Source organism: Leptosomus discolor, chromosome 4 (genome assembly GCF_034619465.1).
Source record: "Leptosomus discolor isolate bLepDis1 chromosome 4, bLepDis1.hap2, whole genome shotgun sequence".
NCBI classification, from domain to species: domain Eukaryota; kingdom Metazoa; phylum Chordata; class Aves; order Leptosomiformes; family Leptosomidae; genus Leptosomus; species Leptosomus discolor.
Window position 1 is genome coordinate 28,317,875 of NC_141394.1, and position 24,603 is coordinate 28,342,477.

At 43.2% G+C, this 24,603-nt stretch overlaps 1 protein-coding gene across 1 annotated transcript; it reads right to left on the reverse strand.

Annotated features, from left to right (window-relative positions):
• Positions 1–49: 49 nt before the first annotated feature.
• DAPP1 (dual adaptor of phosphotyrosine and 3-phosphoinositides 1) lies at positions 50–22,410 on the reverse strand. The gene is made up of 9 exons (XM_086464290.1): positions 22,349–22,410; positions 13,626–13,748; positions 9,990–10,123; positions 5,581–5,711; positions 3,462–3,509; positions 3,161–3,223; positions 1,223–1,308; positions 558–645; positions 50–108 (listed from the first exon to the last, which is right to left on the reverse strand). Exons 1-9 carry the CDS (start codon positions 22,408–22,410, stop codon positions 58–60), a joined length of 786 nt encoding a protein of 261 aa, XP_086320416.1. The 3' UTR covers positions 50–57.
• Between the last annotated feature and the right edge of the window lie 2,193 nt (positions 22,411–24,603).

The following is a 24,603-nucleotide window of genomic DNA, read 5'->3' on the forward strand; positions in this document are numbered from 1 at the left end:
CCCCTTGGCAAAGAGGCAGCAGCCCCTGCCCAGGGAGCAGAAGCACTGGAGGTGCAGCTAGGCACTGAGGGTGGTGTTATGCTGCTCCAGTTGCTTCCGTATCTGTGACTGGAACAGAAAGACAACCCGTTACTGTTTGCCTGCATGCATGTGGATGCTGGGGAGTGCAACCAACCCAAATACTGGTACAGCTAAGGAAGTAACGCTTTCAAGCCTTTACATTGTCTTCCCGTTGCTTCCGTCATGACCCGACACACGCAGTCTGCACTGCTGCTCCATACTGTTTACCATCTACAGAATGACATCCTTAAAAATGGAAGTAATTTCTTCTTCCTAATGAGTGAGTATGTGTGTTAAAAGTGCACCCCGACAATGCTAAAGTGGGTTTGCAGGCATATACGTTATGTATCCTGGTCTAGTTGGCCTGGAAGCCAGAACAAGCGCTCCCTGCTCACAGACACTGACAACTGCAGCACTGGGGTGAGGGTTTATGATGGCAGCACCAAGGGTGCTGCTGCCGGAGGCATACAGCCGCCTAACACTGCACGTCACCTTACCAGTTTCCATCGCAGTATTTTAATCCACTCGTCAGCTTCAATTCCAGTTTTGGCGCACAGGTAGTATGTCCTTAGGGGGAACACTAAACTGTAAGTAAACAATTAAAAATATTTCTTAAATTGCTAGAACAACTGGTGGTTTTTCCTAAAACTGAAGGCAGCCGGCCTGCACCAAGAGCTGTTTAGACAGAGCAGGGCAAGGAGGCCGTGCTCCGGTTCAGTCACCAGGAAGGAGGTTGGCCAAGAACAGTTTACAGCTTGGTGAAACGCTGCCACAGGCCCATAAGGACAGAAGACCCACACTTGGGCACAGAAGCAGTTACTGTGTGACCCGTAGCAACGTCTGAACTGGGAACCGGATAGTACCTAAGCTCCATGGGTCTAGGTGATTATTATGCATGCTTACAGAATGAGGAAAAGAAATGACCACTACACATAGGCCTACAACCTTCCTCCTCACCAAGCAAAAACCCTTTTGCCTGCAGCAATTTGGCAAAGCCATGCAGGACGGACAGAGGCTGGCTGACAGAAACAGACTCATGAGTTAGAGGAAGAGCAGGGTGGCAACCAGTAAGGAAGCTTTCAGAAGCACCCAGTGGTTACATTTCAAACTTCCCTGGCTATCCTCACCTTCCCAGCAAGTCAGGGAAAGCACAGCAACTTACCAGAAACAATTGACTCTTTCCTGGGAATAGTCAAACTGCACGGCTGAGCATTCAGTTAAGTCAAGTGCCCGAATCGGTTCTGTGGCCTTGAAAATAAAATGGTTTTAAAATGGAAACACATGGAAGTGGGAGATAAGGCTACCTCAGTTCACCTTCAGTGCATCTAGACCTTTATGGGCACACTAGGTTTTTTCAGGCACAGGTACAATAGCTGTAACACCATAAACCCAAACTACCACATGTAACGTCAGTGCTAACATAGTGTATCACTTGAGCTGAACATAAAAAACCAGGACGGCCAGTTCAGATCTAGACAAGCAACAGAGGAGATCTCTAGGAAAGTCTGGGATAGATTCCGGAGGGTTTGGTTGACACATTATGATGTAACTGACACAGTAGCAAATCTGGCATCACTTCCAGCTAAGGTTTAGAGAGACAAGGGGATGATTATAGGTCTCACCAGGCCTAGCCAGCTGTTGGAGATTTAATTAATTCCTAAGTGCTTTAAAAGGATGAAGCTGGGTAGGGAAAGATGCAGAAGCTGAGTTAAAGCAGTGCTTGCACAGAAGGGATGGGTCTGGCTGTGTGGGCAGTGTGTGTACACCTGAGTTTCTTGGGACAGGCCCACGAGTGCTCAGGTGTAGACTGTGTAACTGTGACCCATCTCCCTTAAAGAGTTTCATCCTCCCTAGGTGTGAGAGCTCTTTGATTTGTTTCAGCCTCATACTGTGAGCACTTCAGAAGAGGCAGCTGAAGTAGAAGAGCAGCTTGCCCTCTACCCAAACATCCTTAGCTGTTCCTGAGGTCCTCTCACCAGGTGTATGGAGGTGTCTGTTGCTTTCTCACCTTTCCTTACATGTTCCTCTGGCTCAGTGGCAACTAGTCACACCGCGCACTAGAAGAAAGCCACTTGTGCTGAGGCAGACTAGCAAGTGCTAGCCCAGGGCCAGCAGCAAGTTGCTCATCTGTAGGTAACTGCAGCCCCATAGCAACAATAGCAGTGCCAGGAGACACCGGAGGAAGCCATATTCCTGACAAAAACACCATCTCTCCTGGTAAGTCACAAATGCTACTTGAACGTTTGGAGTGCTGCCCTTTGAAATGTGATCCTGGAATAATTGAATCCTTAATGCAAGCTGGCTTAAACTGAAATGAAAACTGATGGAAGGCCCCGTAAATACATAACTGTTCCTAAATGGTAATGCTTGGTGAGAGAGGGCAATTGTGTCTGCTGTTTTGTTAAAATCTGTTAGATGCTGTTTTGTTAAAATCTGTTAGATGCTTGGAACAGGACTTGGCAGAGGTAAACAGTTTGGCTATGTTTATGAAGGAACCTGAAGTGGAGGCATTGTAAGGGTGGAGAAACTCTACAGGTATTTTTTACTTTTACTCAATGTAAGATAGAAATGGAACAGCAACTGTGATGACACCCTGTTTTTCCCAGACGCGGGAGGTTAATCTCCATCAGAGTGCTAGGAAGTAAGGCATTTTTAAATGGATGGTTTTCTATGTGTACTGTGCAATCACTTGAAATAAAAGGATGAAATCAAGGATGTGAAATATACTGATAGTATTTGCAGAAATATTTTAACAGTACCACTGACTGCAAGGTTGTGTGTCAAAGGTGCCAATAAAAGCTGTGTTGTGCTGGTAGCTTAAAACCCATTGAATGAAGCAACCAAAAAATGCACTGTAAACAACAACTCTGTCTAGTGGGTAAGACTGACAGAGCACAGTAAATGTTTTCCATCTGTAAAACTCACTTTCTCTTATTGAAGCCATCAGCAAAACTCTGACTCTGAGAGATCTGACCCCTCTGACAGTATGGGAACCTTCAGTTTGGGAAGCTGTGATACAGGTGTGAGAAGACAGAGATACAAGGAGGCTGCAGCTGCCTCTGTAGAGGTTTGAAGAGTAGACATGGCGTTTGCTACTTACTGTCTGGTCTTTGAAATACTTAAGTTCATTCCTATGCAGTGTAAACCACCTTGTCTTCCAATTCTGAAAGATTAAGAATTGACAGCAATTGTCTTGTGAGATTTTAGTGTATGCTTCTTAGGAAAGAAAAGCCTTTAAAGCTGTTGACTTGCTCTGGTTAACAGTTGTGCTTTGCTGTTGCTCAAAACACAAATTGTTCCTCTCTGCAGAGGAATGCAGGTGGAACTATTTAGGCTCTGCATTGTCTCTAGCTTCTGTGGGTGACTGTAGAGTAAAAGCAAGGAATAAGAGTTTTCCTTACCTTGACTATTTTGCCTTGTTTTATCAAATACCCTTCTTTTGTGCCAAGCTGTGAAGTAACAAGGAGAGGGAACAGGGTTAGAGACTGAGCTCTGCTTCAATTTCCCGCCTCCCCGTCTTTGCCTACATCTGGAAGAGCAGCCTGTTCTTGGGGGAACTTTCCATGGCCACTTGCCCTGCCCTCACTCCCACGCTCTCCTCACGCAGCTGGATCTGCTACTAGGGTAGACACGGACCTGTGCTGGCTCTAAAGACAATCTTAGACCATGCCTCCCTCAGCAAGCTTCTGGCCTGCATCTTCTCAACCAAACACAGCGAAATAGTCACAGTTACAGTTTATTTAGTAACATTAGATTGTTGCCTCAGTACATGTTGTAACCAGAAGCACTTGGGGTGTAGCTGACAGTGGAATTACCCACAGAAATCACTCCTGAAATGCAAGCAGAGGGGAAAGTGCCGTTGTACTGGGCATTCTTTTCTCTTAAACGGCCACATGCTTGAGAGGAAAAACCTCTTACATGTAATGTGCTTATTGAAAAATTGTTTTCCAACCTGTTTCTCTGCCACCACGAGTCATGCTAGGACCTTACGCCTTCTCAGATACTGAAACTCTGTGTAGGGACCTAGTTGTGAGACTGTAGTCCTCCGAAAACCAAATTCATGCCATGTTAATTATTCCTTGCTCTTGAAAAAATCCTGCCTTTTTATTGGTTGTATGTGGAAGCAAAGTTTCTTTGGAGGTTAAAGTGAAACTCAGCCATGAAGGGTTGGTTGTGAGACACATCAGAAGTGGTTCTTTTATCAGCTTCATTACTGCATATTAATGTAACTCTTCCTATTTTTCTCAAAAGATATAGTATGTAATTAAAATACTTTCTGTTCTGAGCAATACTGTTCTGGAGAAACCACCTGTCTTGCATAGATATGAGTTACTAGGGATTTAAAGTCTCTAATTACTGTCCAAGTGAGCCACAGATGTCAGAGCAGGTGGCCCAAATGGTTATGAAGATGTTCTCTTGTTTCTCACACCAGTAAGGCATAGCTTTTAACATGACACAGCTTTTTACTGTGCTCAGAATTACTAGGACTGAAAGGGTGGAGGCTCTTCTCCCATATTGCTCTATTTTGGGTCTGTGTTGGAATACAGAAAACTGTCTTCCTGCTTTAAGACAAGGTGATTTTAAAATAACAAAATCCAAGTGTGACAATGGAAAAAAAAACAACAACCTTTTGAGTAATGTATCTATCAGTGTACAGATACTCTTATTAACTTGGTTGTATTGCGCTTCAGTTCAGGGTTTCCTTTTCCAAATGTGTCCCTGCCTGTTTTGTGCATCTTTGAGTATTTTATTCAAAAGGTCACTTTTTAACTGACTCCAGCAGAGCTTAACCAGCTTGCTCCAGCAGTCATACAAAAAAGGAGAATACTGCAAAAATAATTAAGTAGTAATGAGTTTGTGTGTCAGGATGATTATCTATTTCCTGTCACCTAATTCTTATATTCACTACGTGTGACAAAATGTGGTAAATCCTGTAGCTGTTACTTGGTTTTGCTATTTAGTGTATCTCTTCCCTCACTGGGGCGGGAGGGGGGTTAGAGAGAAAAAGAGACGCTTCCTGCTGGCTGTAAAGGATGTTTGGCAAAACAAGGGCTTGCTGTGCAACCTGATGTACGTATTGTTGCACGCAGCCTGATGAGGGTTGTCAGACAGATGTGAGAAATGTTGTGTTTGTTTCGTGTGGTGTGGTTTTTTGGTTGTTTTTTTTTTTAATTCCTGACAATGTTACTGCTAATATGGCATTCTAAAAGGAAGATAACATGAGAATGAGAACCTTTCATATGTTCTTTGTTTGGACGGTCAGACTCACCTAGGTCAGCTGCAGACAATGTTTTCCCAGTGACAGCACTGAAGGTCTCGGTGTGAACAATTGTAAAAGGCTTTATTTGTAATGGGACTGTACTTGGCAAGTCTATGTTTGTTTTGCCTTGTGTGGTAAAGACTTCCTGTGTTTATGAACCCATAAAGGGACGAATTACTGGTGTTATTCCACAGCTCACTCCAGCAATCATACTAAGCTCAGGCCAGGAGAAGCACCCCTCCCACCAGAACACAACTTACTGAGGGAGCATTTGGAACAAGATCGCTTTCTGTCCTTCCCGTCTGCATTGCCGTGTGAACTCGGACAGACTCATAAATGGAAGGTTCTTCCACTTCCCGTGGGTAGGGGTGCTTCAGTACAATTAAGGTTCCTGGGGAGAAAAAGAGGAGTAAGTCATCTGGCAAGACAGTCTTGTAAAATAACTGGCAGTAGCTGCCTGTTTGTGGAATGATTAACTTTACCTTGTCCTAAAATTAAAAAGGCCTAAGAGCTAATAACCTCCCCAAGATCTCTGCAACACTCCCTGTAAGGTGTTTTCCTTGGAAGGGGGTAGGACTCGGGCCACACCCTTGTGAGAAAACAATCAGATGCTATAAATGACTCTCCCATACCGATGAAACTAGACAAGTATTTCAAACATGTATCATCTGAATAGCTGAGTCTTTGTGAAGGGTGTTTTCTACAAAAATCATCCCATGCAAACTACAGGAGTGCTTGCCCAGTGTCACTTCCTTGGCTCTGTTGTGTTGCTCAGAATCCTCAATACCTGGAGCGCCTGGACCTTGCCTAAATCCATTCCCTCATCTCTGTACAGTGGGAGTCAATTTGTTCCTACATCTCTGAAAACAAGTGAAAACCCTCTTTGCTTCTAAGCAGTAGGTAAATAAATCCCTTCTGCAATGCATGGTAAGTGGCAAAAAATCAAGACAACAACAGAACAGGATCATTATACAGCCCTCAAAGGCAGGTGTCTCCCATCCTGCCTGAACCTTCTTCCCAGTCAGGGAGTAACTAGGTAATACAAAACAAATCGTAACAGAGATTTTGTAGTTACAGCTGAAACACTGACCTACACATGACCTATGCTTTCACTGCATTCATGAAGATGTGACTACAGACATCATCACACCTGTTTACATGCAACTGTGAAAACTATAAATATATGGTACCTTTTAAAAACCTTCAAACTTACTAGTGCTTCCAGGGAATCACTTGACATGTCAAATTCTCTTACTGCACAGGAGGCTGGCTGGGTGGGTAGGCAGGATGCTAGATTAGACATGAGACCGTAATGGTCATCCTGGTTTTCCCAACAACCCACTGCTTGCTGCATAAAACACCTAATCTGTCAGAGCTTCGGATACAGGCTTCCTAACGGAAAGCCCACATGACGATTGCCTTTAACTGTTTCACCATAGCTCTTTCCAGTTAGTAACATTTTGATTAGAGCCATTCTCTGTTCTCCAAATAAGGTCATTTTTATTGCATGTTCTCGGCAAAAAGCTGCCTTCTCAATAGTGAATCTATTACACTATTCACAACAGTGAAGCACCTCCTTAAAATAGTAACTGCTACACCATCTCATCTCGTTCTTTAAAAATAATGTCACAGCGTACCGAATGCTGCCCTGTTTGCATTTTATGCTGATATTGTCAGCTCTTAAAGGGATGTCAGAATTAGTAAGAACTTAGACTTAAAACCTACAGGTGATTGAGTCATTTAAAAGTGAAATAAAGTTTAAAGTATATTTTGTAATGGGAAGGGCTACAAAGGGAAGTGGAAAAATCATATTTGAAGTAACCAACTGAAATCTGTTTGCAGGCACAGGGGGTGTATGCAAATGTGATCCGTTCCACTTGCAGTAGGTGAAAAGTCAGAATCAGTTTAATGCTCTCTGGCCTTGCAGAAAAATAATGCTGTGTCATTTAAAATGACATTAAAATGAAACTGGGAACATCCTCATCACCAGTCTACAGAAACTGCTCTTAGAGGCATAGAATCAAGAGTACCACCATCTGTACATCACGGATAAAATGCCCTGTTGCAGAACTGAGAGGACTAGTTTAACATTTTATACAATATTTGTTTTCTAGTAAGTTCTCCATGTTTTTTTCTCCACAAAAGATACTTGCACAGAACCATTTAGTAACTGTACAAAAGAACTAGTAAAAGCTGCACTGTAGCAAGATTCTTCCTGCATTTTTGTGCATGACACCTATTTCTAAGGAACAATGAAAACTGGTCTCATTGGAAATGTTAGCTTCAAGGGACTTTGGCCTTTTTGTCTGGGTAATGACTTAAGTTTTTACATGTTTTCAAAATAATTTCAGTAAAAACTGATAAACAAAGCAAACAGGTAAGAATAACATCTTGACCTTGTCGCTTTGAATAAAGACCAAAATATAGAAATACGATAGCATATTGCTTTAACCTTGGTAGTGAATAGATTCATCTTGCCTGTTCAATAAACCATCTCAGGGAACACAGTAGCCCAAATTTCCTTTGAATTACCTGTTGTTGTTCAGAAGGAAGTGTACACATTACACTGCAGAAAAATAGATGTGAGCCCGTGTAGCAATTAGGAATGGCAAATGAAGCTGCAGTAAGACAAGGTTTGTCAGGCTCCAAGCACAAACCTGCGGCTGTCCCAGTATGAAAGAACCACCGTGCTCCATGGACCAGTTTGCAGGGGTGCAGGCCTGTGTGTTCAAGTACTGATCAGAGAGTCTGGTGTGCCTCTTCAGACACGGAACTAGCTCCAGTGAGACAAAACTTAAATGGAAGTTAGTGGAAACTACTGCATATTCTATCATGTGGGTCTCTGTCTTATAAAATCCTGTCCATAAACAAGGAGGAGATGGAAAATGCTATCATGCTACCTTGCTTTACTCTCTCATTCCTAATCTCACAGTTTCTACAGAAAATTATTTGTAAGCATAACAAGGAATAAGAAAAGCCAGTCCAACTACTTTCTACTAATGCCTGAGCCAAAGGTCACTTGCTGCGTTTCACTGAAAAGAAGCGTAGCCTAAGAAATCCGACCCTGTTGCTGGCCCTTCTCCCAACCTGCTGTGTGACCCTGTGTTGGGCTGGTCATTCTGCCATGCTGACACTTGGCTTACAGTGGGCTCTGATGAGCCCCTACCCCCTTCTTGGTACAAGTCAGTTGCCACCCAGGAGACCTTTGACACCTGTATCTGAAGGAACACTGCCCGAGCGCAAGCTGTTTCTTCCTCTCTACTGCTATCCATGGTAAGGTAAGGTGGAAGATTTTTTGACGTGATGGCCAAATGGCTTTTCTTATCCTGTAGGACATCCAACTCAAAGAGGTTTCACAGAGCTAGCAGAATCTGATTAGGGAGCTTTAAGGTGACAAGTGAGCCCATCATTCAGCAGTGCTGATCCTGTCCACAGAGATCACATAACGCCAATGCCTTGATTACCAATGTCTGTAACACATGCAATGAAGGAACAGGGAAATAAAAGTTTTATCTATCAACTGAAATCTTTACAGCATTAGGCCTGTGGGTGCATATCTGATTTCAGAGGAAAAACAGCTTACTGGCACAAAAGATACATGAAGGAACTCCATCTGAAACACTCTTAAAAGCAACTTGAAGAGAGTGCTTTGAAAGAGACAAGTGCCATACTGAGTGCAGCACTGCTATTTTCTTGGGGAAAAAAAAATTGCAAAGCAACCCTTGAATTTAGTGCTTGTGTTACAAGAGTACTGGTGTGTACTCAGCGTGTGACATATTACAGTTATTGCATGTGCCAACTATTATTTAACTGGTCAATTGCATATATAATTAGAACTACTCTGAGATATTTGCACACACTTTCTACACAGGACACTGAAGTTTTTGGCACTAACTTGTACTGACGCATCTTCAACTCTTACATTTGAAGCTAAATCTAAAACTGGCATTATCATGACAATATGCATCTGTTTCTCCAGGGATTCTGGTCTGGTGGTGTTCAACTCGCTTGTAGGAATCAAGTTTAATCTTTTGCCTCTTAATTCAGGTAGCATATTGGCTGTTAAAGAAGCCTGTGCTTTTCTCTTTCTTAAAAACAAGACAAATCACTGTCATGGCAGATGGCATTAGCAGGCTGATCCACTGTAGATAGAACGGGAGAGGTAATGCAGGGCACGTTCCCTACAGGAAAGAGGAATGTATCACTGTAGACTTATTCCTTGGATGGCAAATTGTGGAGCTAGACAATTTCAAGTCCCTCTTCCATTTATTCTTATTGGGGGATTTCAACTTCACAGATGGACATTGATTTCCACATTCAACACCCTGCTTTGGTTTTGCCCTTTTTGAGAAAGTTCTGTTCCTCCCAGTAGGTGCGTATCTTGAAATGCTTCCTTCTCTCTTGGACAATCAAAAGGAGCTCATGCCCCTGTTTAGCAAACACCTGGTTAGCAAACCCAGTAAGCTTACATGTAGTTTGTCTTCAGAGTACTTGAAAGAGTTTTTGAAGAGGAACATCTTACATACCTGAGGTTAATACAAATGTGAATTCCTGAAGAGGAACACTTCAGCAGTAGATCTATTTGATAACACATCAGAAGCACCTTTTACTTAGGTCTGCGTGAAGCAAGACTACAAACGTGTTCATACAAACATGTGGCTCTCCTTACCTGTTTCACTTCCAATTAAAGGCTGATTTGCAAAATGCATGACTAATTCTTTCAAGCTAGAAAATTCATTAAATCCGAATTTGAATGAAGTTCCTGTGTGTTCAATGTGGAAGTGTTTCACAGAATCTTTTCCCCTAAAATAAAAAAGGAAAATTGGTCAAGGCATAAATGCCAAAGGCATTTGGCATGTACAACCCTTAAACAGCAGCTTCCACTGCAGGAAATCTGGCCTAGATCACAGCCTGACAATCACTGTCCTAGCAGTAATACTACTGCCATTACTGTCCCTTACTAATACTCAACACACCCGAGACTCAGATTTATTAAGAAAAATCTAGTTGCTGCTTTACAGATAGATACAAGCCTAGAAAGGCTGAGTAAGTTAAATTAACTCTTGCACCCATCAGTAAAAAAACCTCACAAACAGGTTTCCAGCCTTCTGTCTAAGCACAATGATATCCCTTCACTTACGAGGCTTTAGTTTTGATACTGAACCTATATTACTTGGTACATGTCTTACTTTTCAGGTAACATCCCAGCCTCATTGAAAATATGTTCTGTTTCTCTTTCAAAAACAGGCTGCCTCCTTTTTGCACCCAAACAGGGATTTAATGACCTAACTTTAGGTTATTAAAAATTTATACTAAAAATAGGCTTTAGAAGTCTGCTTTGTCTCTGTACTCAGATGAATGGTTCCTCTACAGTGGGCACTGCCAAATACGAACCAGGGTCCTTCATCTGTCAGGGAAGTAACAGCATTTGTTTGTGAAAGCTGATGATATTTAGAGAAGTGTGCAAGGCCTCACTTCCTGGATGGGCAACAGAAAGCAGCGAAGCACTTATGTAAGCAACTCTCCTGTGAAAAAGTTACTTCTGTTAATGTTACTAGCATCCAAAATAGTCCAGAGAAAACTTTATCTCAGGAAAAATGTATGTAGCAAATATACTGACAATACTAGCGAAGCTGACAGAGTAGATCATCCTGAGTTCCATCATGCAGCACATGCAGGACAACCAGGTGATCAGGCCCAGTCAGCATGGGTTTATGAAGGGCAGGTCCTGTTTAACAAATCTCATCTCCTTCTATGACAGGGTGACCTGCTTGTTGGATGAAGGAAAGGCTGTGGATGTCATCTACCTCGACTTTAGCAAGGCATTTGACACTGTTTCCCACAGCTTTCTCCTAGAGAAACTGACTGCTCTTGGCTTGGATGGGCATATGCTTTGCTGGGTGAAAAACTGGTTGGATGGCCGAGTCCAGAGAGTTGTGGTCAATGGAGTTAAATCCATCTGGTGACCAGTCATGAGTGGTGTCCCCCAGGGCTCAGTACTGGGGCCACTCCTGTTTAACGCCTTTATCAATGATTTGGATGAGGGGATGGAGTGCATCCTTAGTAAGTTTGCAGATGACACTGAGCTGGGTGGAAGTGTTGATCTGCTTGAGGGTAGGGAAGCTCTACAGAGGGATCTAGATAGGCTGGATCACTGGGCCAAGGCCAATTCCATGAGTTTCAATGAGGCCAAGTGCGGGGTCCTGCACTTGGCTCACAACAACCCCCAGCAGCTCTACAGGCTTGGGGAAGAGAGGCTGGAGAGCTGCCCGGCAGAGAGGGACCTGGGAGTGTTGACTGACAGCCGGCTGAACACAAGCCAGCAGTGTGCCCAGGTGGCCAAGAAGGCCAATGGCATCCTGGCCTGTATCAGGAATAGGGTTGTCAGCAGGAGTAGGGAGGTGATCATTTCCCTGTACTTGTCTTTGGTGAGGCTGCACCTCGAACACTGTGTCCAGTTTTGGGCCCCTCTCTACAAGAAGGACATTGAGGTGCCAGAGAGGGTGCAGAGGTGGGCTACCAAGCTAGTGAAGGATTTGGAGCATATCTTGTATGAGGAACGGCTGAGGGATCTGGGGCTGTTTAGCCTGGAGAAGAGAAGGCTGAGGGGAGACCTTATGGCTCTCTACAACTACCTGAAAGGAGATTGTAGCGAGGCATGGGTCGGTCTGTTCTCCCTAGTAACAAGCGATAGAACAAGAGGAAAAGGCCTTAAGCTGCACCAGGGGAGGTTCAGGCTGGATATTAGGAAAAATTTCTTTACTAAAAGGGTTGTCAGGCATTGGAGCAGCCTGCCCAGGGAGGTGGTGGAGTCACCGTCCCTGGAGGTGTTAAGAGATGGGTAGATGTTGTACTTAGGGACATGGTTTAGTGGTGTTGATAGAGCCAGGGCAAAGGTTGGACTCGATGATCTTGAAGGTCTCTCCCAACCAAAACTGTTTATGATTCTATCATTCTAATATGGTGAAGAAAGCTATTTACAGCATCTTTTCCATTTATTGCTACTTCCACAGGAGATTATAATTTCAAACAGGTATTTAAACAAACATTCAACTTTGAACTGTACTTGTGATACTGTAGAACATGCTTCTGTTGCCCCCCTGCATGTTTTGCGCTACAGCCAGCTGAGACCCAGTGTGTGCAAACCAAGTGCAGATGCCCTGCAACAGCAAATAGCCGCTGACTCTGCTGCAATGACAGGGTTTTCATCTTTTCCTTTCATTTCCGAAGAAATACAATGTTGCAAGGAGAGCAACTTGTACTCTATTTCCTAGTTCCTTTTTAAAGTTGGCTAATTTAGCTAAGGGAGGGGATTTCAGGCAAGATGTGATCTCTCTTCTTCGAGATATCAGTAAAAACCTTGAGGGATGTCTAAGCATTGTTTCCTTTTAAAACAAACTATAATAATGACTGAAGCTCCTTGTGAGGCTGAGGCAGAAAGTAAAGTAAAATCTACAGAAGACATTTTAGGAGAGAAAGAAAGTAGAGGCTTAATATATCATACGAGTTGCCAAAGGCTAAGAACATATTTAGGGTTGGTTACCTTCACCCAGCCGACATGCAGGGACTACCTTGTGTGTCTAATGCACATGTCTTTCATATTACCCCTAAAACACTGTGGCTTCTCAGGCAATTCTTTAAATGTGATTCAGTAGTAGGAGTACCCAGGCTGGGCTACCTGTGCTCTGTATTGGCTGTGTCCTGAGCTGATGTAAATTGCTGTAATTCTGATGACTTCAAGGGCCTGACATCTGTCACTTGCAAAGTATTGCTCAAATCGGTCATGCATTACTGTCTAAGACTTTAGTCCAGAAGAGAAGAGTAAAACCACCCAGTCAAACATTGGATCATCCCTCAGAGATGACAGTTCCTATACCGTGATCCAGAAATTGGTGAAGTTAGCAACTCTTAACTGGTATATTTACTACTGTCCTCATCACAAAACTGTTCTACTCCAATCAGCTGTTTCTTGAACTCTTGCAACTGCCATACAGACTTTTATCATCCAGACTGAAAATCTACAGCAAATCCATGGAATGATGTTTTTCGCCAATAAGATTAATTAGTAGTTTGGAAAAAGGAGAGCAATTTTCAAATCCAGTCTAAATATATTTTTTTCTTCTAACAAAATGTCATTCATCAGGATTACACCATTAGGAGTATATATTTAAAATAGTTTGAGCCCTAGGAAAAAGTCTGCAATAATCTCAATGCATGAGACATGCAAACAAACACGGGAGTAAGTGAATATTTTAAAATGCTAGCGGTGCAGTATTAGATAAATTCACTTCTGTCCATACTGTACCTTACAGAGAGGGAGTACAAATCTTCCCTTTCATTACTCTTCCTCAAGAGATAGCTTCCATCCTGCCCGTTGGAAAGCAGCAGTGCTTCTGCTGCATGTCGTGTGAGATTATCATGGTACCACCTGGGAAAACACAAGGGGTTAAGCATCATTCACTTAGCTCTTAACTGACAGTTTCTGATGCATTATGGAGCGAGGAAGGAGGAAGGACTGCAACTAATGCTGCTACAATTTTGAGTTACCATCCTTCTCAGGCACACATAGGTTACACAGAACTGTGCCTCTTTCAGCAGCCTCCTTTTAACATGCTCGAAAACTATTTATTTTTTATTAACTAAAAAGTTGTGTACAAACTGCTGACAGATTGCTCAATCTAAAAAAGCCTGCAAATTCTACTTGTTGCATGAGCAACAAATTACCCAGGTCTACTCTGATAAGGTGAAAGCAATTTTGGGGGCTATGCAGGATCCTTTGTCTATTTTCAGAATCAGTACTTCCTGACATATCTACACGCTTTGGTACACTTCCTCTTTTGGGGCAAACAGGCAACACTTAAACTCCTCCCAAACTCTGTTTCCCACAACTCTGTTCATCTCCAGTGCTAAGATCTGCAATTAAACACACTTGACTAAGCTTAACATTTTTATTTGAAGCATAACCTTTTTGAAAGAAGGGATCAAAATTAACTGACAGAACTCGAAGTGAAAATCTAGGAAATCTCACAATTGTCGCTCAGCCATATGGGGTCTGAGCAATGAGGAAAAACATCTATATGCCTGCTTCGTTTCACTTCAGTTAAAACTAATTTCATTCATTTTCGAGTATGAAAAATTCCACAAGGAATCCACAGAAAAAAAATCCTGCAAAGATCATCATAAAGTGTATATGGCTTTGCTGTCATCCAGAATGACTCACAATAGAAAAGGATCTCATTAGAAATGATCCTGAGACCAAACACAAAACAAAACCTGCAGCTATGGCAGATACTAACGATAGTTATATACACACACCAGAACCTCTGGTGCAGGAGGAGGCAAGGATACTGTACGCAGGGCACAGCTCTGCAGGGAGCAAGCTTCTCCCCTTGTCTGTGTGTTGAGTGGTGCCAAGTCTCCCTCCCCTTCCTTGAAACTGTGTGTGCCTGTAATAAGGGGGTCAAAGTCTATTACTGTTTCAGCCAGAGAAATACAGTTTGACTGAAAGCAGAAATGTGATCACAGCACTTTCCGGCACTTGTATCATGGCAGACTTCAAACTGAAACAAGGTGTAATTGTATACTCTTTCTCCTTATCTGTTCAGCACAAGTTCCCACTAAACTTGGCATCTCACGCACAGTTTTAACTCTGAATTTAGACGGCTGCCTATTTGAAAGGCCAGCTGGCTGATAAATTGCTTTAGAAGAGACTCCAGCCTGTTAACCCTGTGGAAGACAAGATCAGTGTGAAACTCAATACAGGCAGGGTATTGCTGCTTTGGCTCTAGAACGTGCTCTGCAGACCATCCACACAGTACAATAAAATAATGAATATTTAAAGATCAAAGTGTCATCCTCTGAAACACCTGTTAGCCAAAATCCTCTTTGGGATTAACTGCCCAAGTAAGTAATGGTCAAAGGTCAGATCTGTCCTGATGCAATGAGGAGGGTATCAGCATGCATGCCTGGCTGGGCCTACAGCAGAGAAGACAACACTGTGTTTTGGGTGGAATTTCATAACACTGTTTCTCTCATTTCTGTGCAAAAGAAACATAAATTGAGAGAATCTCTAAGCGATTATTTTCATAAAGGAGGTATATCTCTCTATACACATAAAAGGCCAGTAACTAATGAACTTTTACCACTATGCCAAAAAAAAAACCAACAAACCCACAAACCCAAACCAACACCAATGAAAAACCAACAACAAAACCCCACCCACTAATTGGGAAAGTTAATCTAAAGTGCAGCTTTAAATCTTTGCTGACAAGGTTGCACCACTCTTCTGGCCTCAATATGCTGTCTCAGACAAAAATCCCTCAAATGTTACTGTGTTCCTCCTGCTCAGCTTAAAAAGTAGAAGTGGGACAATAATACAGATCTTAGTGCCAAAGTGGCTGTGTTATATCTAGCCATTTATTTTTTTCTCCTCCTGACTGTCACAGATGATTCAATCAGTAACAACTCTCAGGTTACTTGGATATTCCACTGTGAAAATGGTCACTCAAAATGTTCCAACTGCATGAACACAGGTAAAATTTAAAAATGCTCTGGAAAATGTGTGTATGTTGCATATTGGGCTGTTTCTGAAGGTCCTCCCAAAAAGTCCTCTTTACTTGACCCAACTTAGAGTCTTGTACACACTACAAAAAAAATCTAGAAATACACCCTGTACTTTGACATTTGTCAGATTGAAAATCACCTGTAGTGTAGAAATTGCCTGGGGTTCTGGATTCAGATTTCTCTGAAGAAATACAAGAAGTAAGATAGAGGAAAGTCCTTCCCTGCTTCAGAGCCACCTCTGCTGGGTGCCCTTGGCCTTGCACACCCTCTTGTCTCAAATGCACGCATACTTCTGGAAGATTTTTCTTTTCTAATGATTTCATTTCTTCTATAAAAAAATCCTGCATGCTCCCCTTTTGCGGGTTCCTTATCGCCAATTTGACTAGCGATCTCGGTTTCAGAGTTTATAATTACTGGTATTTAGCCATTCCTGTCCCTTTAACTTTGTCCTAAATTACATTAAATATCTTTATCCTACATGTGTAAGTATATTTGTGCTGTCAGTGCATGTTGTTGAATGACCATGCTACTTCCTGCTCTTTGGAGTGGAAGAGTCTGCTGGGCCCATGAAAGTATGTCTTAAGATGGGCATGCAGCTCTAGTGAGATTACCTTTGTTTCTCTTTGGAAAAGAAAGCATTGTCAGAAGTCAGCCTACTCTTTAGATCAGACTGCGTTGGCAACAGTGTAGGAAGGGCTTTACTGACATTGCCGTTAAGAGAAGGAGGAGAAAGAAATGAGTCACACAGTGCCCCAGAGAACCAGAACTTATCAGAGCACACAGCCTTGCCCTAAGGATCTGCCCACTCAGTCACCTGTGGGGTTCCCCTGAGGGTTAAGATGGTGACTGCCACGGTACAAGTCATATCTATGCTGGCCGGCCGTAACACAGCAGCCATGCTAATTATCACAACTCCAGAATAGGACACACTCGTACTAAAATTGCTCCTTTCGTTAAGATCTCAGTGTGGCTAATGCAGTGACTAGACCTCCCTACACAGCGGTGATGATCAGGAGTACATTACAGCAATGTTTGGGGTGGGAAACTCCATCTTTAGGTAAGAACTTCATGCTTGAAATGTTAATTAGTTCTTTTCCTTAACAACCTAAGATGTTTCAAAGAAAAATATTCATGAAACTTCATTTCTATGTCCCCTACAGATCAGACAGCCCTCATGTGTGGTATCTGACATTTCTGATAACGCTGTTGACAAAGAAACCATACGGATATTTTGCAAATCATTTCTGCCTGTGTAAATAGGGGCTGGTGAATAAACCTGTAGCTGGTATCAGGTGGATTAACTTTCTACCAATACTAGAATACACAAGGAACATAAATACTCACCCACTGTTAACCCAAGTTAAGTGACTTGGATAATTCTCTTCTCAGCCATTTCTATGTACAAACTGCATATCACCCAGTAGAAACACTTGCTTTTCTTCCTCATAAAACTGAAAGATAGCTAGCGTCAGAAGAGAGCACAGCTAAAAGTTCTGACTGCCATTTGTTTTTGCTGTCTGGAGTGATAACTCTGAGGTATGCCTAGCTATCAGATAAACGCAGTAGCAGAGGTCGGGCTTATTTTTTGTGTCCTTATCAGATTATGTTCTCAGATAGTTGTAGCCTGGATAGAGTTAGGAACTGCGTGCATGTTTGGCTTGCTTTGGTATAGAGTCAGGCAACTCAAAGTTCCTTCTCTGAAGCAGGAAGGAGATTCTTGGTATTCAGCTGGGCGATCTCTCTGCTCCCTTCCCACAAGCTCCCTCCCCTAATGCAGAAGGTGCGATACTGCTTGTGCTCCTCAGTGGGTGGCTGTCCCTGTGGAAAGCACCTCAGCTGCCTGAGCTGCAGGAGCCCAGGAGAAATGCAGCAAATCTAATTCTTCTCTCATCCACCTCTGAAAGGGAACGGAGATCCACATTAGGGAGAGGTGGTCCAGATTTGCTCTCAGTAGGACTTAGGTTATGCAGAGCAATTATTTACCCTGAAGGGCTGTTGATTTTTTTGTGGTGGTAGATGTTGGCAGGTTTTGAACCTTTTTTTGTACTTAAAAAATATCTTCTACCATGATGAGTTGAAGTTTCTTACAGTTTGAAACTATAAACTAGCCTCAAAGACATATTCCCATTCTTAGTTTAAAGGAGTAGTACACCGTACTGCTTGATGGAGTGGGCGGAAAAGCACTGACTTGTGTCCTTTGGATGGATGTAATGCTCTTCATGTGCCTGTACTCCAAAAACGACTCTACAAAATAGACTCACTAGGTCTCTCTTCTCTGCATGCTGCATTTTAGATCTGATCTGTCAAGGTTTGGTTGTTGGTTTGCTTTTTTTATTTTAACTTTTTTCCTAATATCAAAGCCTAGAAGCATTACCTATCATCTGAAAGTCATGAAGGGCCCTCTGTACCTCATGTCAGTAAAAGTGAAGTTTTGGCAATATTTTTAATGGCAAAGAAGTAAACAGAGCTCTAGAGAACCTACAAAAGGGTGAGAATGCTAAGACAGAAACTACAGGTGGCACACAACCAAAATGGATATTTATTAGATATCCTTTCAACGTGTCACACTGAAACACTTGATCACACACCTATGTACTTTTTTGGAATACAAGGGTGCCATTTCACAAGAAAAATAATTTAAATATATAAATATGAGGAAGTAACATCAGTGTATCCAGCCTTAAAGTTCATGTCTTCTAACCGTAGGCTTTCACTCGTTCAGCTTCTGCTTTTCACTTCCATTTTTCACCCACTTCTCTCAACTGCCTTTGTTCTGATTTTCACCCATTTCTTTTGCCCACTTTTCTAGCTGTTGCAATTTTGCCCTTGTTTACATTAGAAATATAGATGAAGGAAAAAAATTCTTACAACCATTTGCCCTGTCCCAGTCAGCCAAGTCTCTCAATTCTCCAATTTTATCATCATCTGATCTAGGTCTGTAGTCTCATTTCTCTTCTCTTACTAAAACTATGCATGAAGTGTATCACTCAGTCTTGCTCTGCCACTATTGTCAAACCTGGAGCCGGAGGAACATAAAAGCTGTGCTGCAAGGGATGACAAAGAGCTGCAAAAGGAAAGAGGTTACAAAAACTTGTTTCCTCTTGCCCCGTTCCTTTCACGTCCGAAAGAGAAACCGTGTCACCAAAGCTATGCTATGTTGGGAAGGAAGCTGTGTTACCAGATCAGCCTGTAATTACTCGGATGACAAGATATTCCACATTCTCATCTCTTGCGCAAAAAGGTGAACTACAATGTGGAATTCCCCAAACTTACATTATATGTGATCAGCTACAGGAGTTTCACACTGCAGTGCGATTGCACTTTTAGCAATAACAGCAATAAACACGATTAGAAAAAGGGTCGACTCCAGAAATGGCCAAAGAGACCTTTGAATAAGAATCATGATGACAGTTTCCTTTTCCCTCAAGCCAAGATGCTTAGGTCTCTTTTGACAAACCTCAGTGCTCCCTTCTAAGTATTTTGGTAGATTTAAGGAAGAAGTTATCGAATGAGGTAACATGTTTTTAACAACATGTTCTGACTTTGATCTACCTTTTCATTAGATCCCACCTAAAAACACATTAACAATGAAGCTGACAGTAATCTGAATTCTCACTTTGAATTCTAGATTGTTTGACCACCCAAACTCTCCAAATAAATATAAACCACCTCAGAATGAATGAAATAGTTAAAACAGAAAAGGCCAAACCCATCACTCTTGCTTTCTTTTGTTGTGATGTAAAAGGTCAAAAAGTTCATCTTTACAAATACTAAGGCTATGGAGAAAACAATCTGATAAACAGCTATAGATATGTCTAGATTTTTCAGTGACTGTGATTGTCCTTGATGATAATTTGGATTCTTAAATCTCATTTCTTGATCTTTTTTTTTTTTGGTAACAGATGGGACACCTCTAGAGCAGGGGTAAAACAAAGGTGGTGTTTGTATACATGGATTTTTTTTTTTTTTTCCCCTCTTCTCCCTCCCTCCTTGCTCTCACCGGCTCTGATATTCTCAGTAATTACAGGAGCATTAATCTAGAACAGCCCAGTAAATAACAGGTCCTCCAAACCTAGCAGAGAGATAAACAGGTTTTACGCTGTACATCCGCCTACATTGCTGTCACCTTTGCATTTTGATGACCAGCTGACCTGATAAACTATGAGGATATCCTGGCACCCAGTCTCCTTTCTCTTAAAAGTAAAGAAAAAGTACTTCCCATTCCACACTTCTTCAAGCCTTCAACTTCTTTGATTTTTGCACAGCAAAGCAGAAGCTCTAAAATAACCTGCTTCAAATTCCAACCCCCAAAGGTATGTGAATGTCAAAGCTGCTCCTCATCTGAATGACCCCTGCCTCTGTTGGTCTTTACTATGGCAATGACATACATTCCTCACCAGAATCAGGTCTCACTTGTGCAAGATACTATGTTGGATGTAAGGGGAACTCAGCACTGTGACAGCACCAGGGAATAAGTTAAGGGTAAAAAACCATTGTGGTACCTCAGAATTTAATGTTATGGTCTAGAGAGTGACATGTTACTTTCACATCTAAAAATATTTAAATTAAGAGATCTTTTAGACTATGCTACCAGAATGTTTGATGTGTGAGGACTTCTTTTTTGTTTTCAGAAAAAAAAAGAAAAAAGAAAGAAGAAAAAAAAAGTGGCTTTAGTACTAGCTGAAAAAGGGGCTTTGTTTAATGATTTGAAGGGAATCTTTGCTTGGCATTACTTATTCACCCTTAGAGCATTTAACTCAACACACTGCCCTGAAGGAGATGCTTTAGTATTTTGTGGTAGTGAGAAAAGTTTATGTTTTCCATTGAAGTGGAAATAAAACAAAGAAACTACAGCTTTAAAAACGCATATTTATATAGTCTTCTCATCCGTAGTCTTTCCTTCTCACTGGTACCACATCAGGTACCACATCAAGCTGCAGTCCTAGAAGACCAGCTATGAGGATGAACTCCTTGCCAACCAGGGAGGTTGTTTATGAGCACAGTTTACTCACATAAATCAATTCAAGCCATACAGTCTAAATGAGTAAGTGTCTGGCTATTGGGATTCATGCTTCCCACAGCAGCTGCAACTCTTTTTTTTTTTTTTTTTTTTCTCTTTTTTCTTTTTTTTTTTTTTTCCTCATGTAGATACTTTTTTTAGGATTACCGTAACCTTACAGATGTAAAAGTATATAATGGCCACTCTGGGTACCATTGCAAAGTGACTTCATTTCATATTTGTTAGATGCTTCAGTAACAGGCACGTAACTAGCAGGTGCTTCTAAATATGGGAAAATAGCAGGGTGGAGATACTAACTCCAAATCTCTTTGTTACACTCCAATTTCTTCACTAAGTGAATTAAAGACACAAAAAAACCCCATGATTTTGTCCTTATCCATAAGCACCCAGGAAGCAAAAAACCTTTACTTTTTTTCATCTATTCTTTTTGAACGCAAAGGTGACATCAGGGCCTTTTTCCTTTTTCAGTATCTTCACTGGCCTTTCTTCTGCTTTGTCTTCCCTTCGTTTTGCTGCCACCAATCCTCCCTACACTGGCCTTCGTATGCCCACCTGTGCGGCTCCTCCAGCCCACATTTCTTCTCACCCATAGCAATGCTGCCTGTGAAAAAGCAACCCAAGCCTTCTTCCTGTAAAAAGCAAAACTAACTGGCAGACAAAATGGGTGAGTTACAACGGACAGGCAGCCACGTCTGTTGCAACCATTGTCCTTCCCTTTTGCCCCTGGGGTTTTGCTTTTGGTGAGCGTGACATCCTCATAATGGCTGTGAACCGTCCACTGCTCTCACTCCTGAAGCCTGAGGTGCCTGGGGAAGCCTGCTGCCTGCCAGGGCCCAGCAAGGAGCCGCCGGCGTGGCGGCTGGGATGGCAGCCCTCTGGGCCAGGGCCCCGGCCAAGCTATGAGGACATGGCCAAAGGGATGGCGCAGCTCTGTAGCCAGGGAGGACAGGCAGCTCTGAGGATGAGATCTGGGTCTGGTGCTCCCTTAAGACACAGGTAAACGCCACAGCACAACCCGGGCTCTTCCCAACGGAGCAGCTTTCAATGTTGTGGAGCTTCTCCGAGTGAAGCTGTAGTCCCCTGCCTCTAACTCTCCACTGTATGTGAAACGCCTAACTGCGCTCTAGTTTTTCTAACCGCTGTTTATTTCTCCCACTCACCTGTAGCACGCCAGCATCCTCCGTACGCGGCAGGCTGCTAGCCTCTCAAACCCGCCACAGGGACAAGGCGCTGGGCTTCTCTGAGGGGCTGCACGCCATGCGCGGAGCCCTTCAGCGGGCTTGTTAAAACAAACCCCCGCTTATCTTATTCCTCGCTTCATTACCTAATTCAGCAGCAAGAACCAGCGGCTCTCACCCTGTCAGCTCCCGTCGGGCGGTCCGGCACCACCCGAGGGCCGCCATTTCGCTCGGGGACCCCGCGGCGCCGTCCCGACCACCGCTTACCCGAGCGCCTCCAGCTCCTCGTCCAGCGGCGCGGCGGGACGCGGCTCCCGGCGCTGGGTCATCGCCGCGCCGCAGCTCTCCGCCTCCGCCCCGCTGGGGGACGACTGCTGCCCGCCTCCGCAATCCCCTGAGGAAGTGCGCGGACGGGGCGGCGGCGGCGGACCGGCACCACCCCAGGCGGGTGCCATCCCATCTCGCCGCCGCGGAGTGCCCCGGCGCGGGGAGGCCCGCCCCGACGGCGGGCAAGGGACCGCTCCCCGGGGCTTTTCGGGGCCCCTCCGGCCCTGTCAGCGGGGCCTGGCCCCTCAGCAGGGGCGGCTGCAGCCTAACAGGTGCCCAGTGTGTGCTATGTCTCTCCCATACCGGAAATACTCTATTACCAGGATAATTCGTATTAATAAGTACTTTAATCTGTACATCCCAGAAGTTCATGTTCTGAAGTGTTTCACGTGTGTTCGTTTTTCTCTTGCAATGGATGCCACTCACCTCTTCTGTGTCCGCCAAAGTACTCGGTGAGGAAACCGGTGGAGATTTCTGGATTAAGGTGAAGTCTGTCTTCTGTAAGTGTCAGGTGTTAAATACCGTACCCGCCCAACCCCGAGAGTCCCGTGGGGGTTGTAGCTTGCCCCTCCGAGCACAGCTCTCCAGGGTCTGGTACCACCGCTGGGGAGGGCTTGCCTGGACAGCAGGATGCTGCCTGCCCAGGGCCTGCCCTGCCATGGCACCCATCAGCCCGACTGACAGACTTTGTGATCGTCATCCCTCTCCGTGCAGGCTTTAAAGAAATCATGCCGTCTCTCAGAAACGGTAGTAGGAACATAATGTGAAACACTACTGAAAAGATACAACCAAACAGGGAATGACGTTGTCCCAGAGGACTTGTTATCATTGGTATTAATAAATGTAAAATGTGATTAAAGCAACTAGGAAGCTGCTAAAAGTCCATTTGTATAGTCCCAATCCTACTTTGGTAAAACAGCAACTAGACATGATTTAAGGATAGATTTAGGAACTAGCTACTAGACAATGTGGCTCTGTTGGAAAGGGTGATGGGTTGTGGTTTGGTCATCAAACCATGAAGAACTGCTTGGGACTGCCAAGATTAGAGAAGGTAATTCCAGCAAGGGGAGACCACGATCACCGACTCCTTGACCACCTACCCAATGGTACCACCTACTCAAAAAGGACAATAAAAGAAGACAGAGACTGTGCACTAATTTGCATTAGAAGCAAGGAAGAAGAACCAATCACTGAAGGGAATAATGATGAATATGTATTAGTTAAGTGTAGAATTACGGAAAACTCTGAGGCCAGATGTGCTGTCTTGGGACAGACACCCATTAATAAGCATCAGTGAAATAAAATACCTCGACTCTGCGTGTGTATTGGAATTTTGCACACCAGGTACCAGACCCTGCTTGTGGGACAACAGACTGAGATTTACGGATGGGAAATTTCTGAGCGTTATCTGGTGCATGTCCTTCCAAATGCTCAAATGCTTTGCTGCATGATAGAGGTTACTTGTATTCCCCAGTACGTCATGGGCAGTAATTATTATAGGTCTGGCAAATTTTTTACAAAATTTCTTTGACAAAAAGACAAAGCTCGAATGTAAAAAAAGCAATAAATGGCAGAATGCTATTTCCCAGTCACACTGAAGTTTTCGCTAGGTATCCAGTACTGAAAATATGTTGTTTCCAGAAAAAGTGATATTTAAGGAGGCTGAAACAGCTACTTATTTTCTCGCAAACAGTCATATGAACAGCACATCAGTGCGGAGCTAAGAGTCATTTGGAACAGGCTCGTTAAAAGCCTGTTGCTGCAGCTGGTCTTGGGGAATCAGTTTTGGAAGTGCTTTTCTAGCCTCCCAAATGGGAAAAGCTTCACAGAATTTCTGTATGTCAGATGAGACTGTCCTGCTGTTTGAGCTTGTAATTGTGCTTTCCCTGGCTGCAAGGTGCTCTGCTCCTGTACTTGATTGTTCATCTCGGCAGCCAAACATTCAGTTGTGGATACAGATTTCACAAATAAGCTGGGGTTTTTTCCTTATTAGGAAAAAATATTTTTATTTTTAATTGCGAGATGGGGGCAGGAGGGGGGGGAATTCCTCTTTCTGAGTTTGGCCCTTCCTCTATTGTTTATTGAAATCTTGTGATCTGATAGTCTTTGGTAACCTGATCCTGAAATCCACAACCTTTGATTAAATAGGTTCTTTTGACATCTCCACGGTTTTCTTGTATTTGCTGGATAGATTT

Bases quoted from the DNA above. Each gene is read 5' to 3' on its own strand.
- DAPP1 (XM_086464290.1), bottom strand. From the start codon at position 22,410: ATGACCCAGCGCCGGGAGCCGCGTCCCGCCGCGCCGCTGGACGAGGAG. The intron at 5,712-9,989 runs GTAAGGAGAGCC...TTTTCTCCCCAG, and splicing joins TTTAATTGGAAGTGAAACAG to GAACCTTAATTGTACTGAAG. The intron at 1,309-3,160 runs GTAAGTAGCAAA...TTTATTTTCAAG, and splicing joins AGTATTTCAAAGACCAGACA to GCCACAGAACCGATTCGGGC.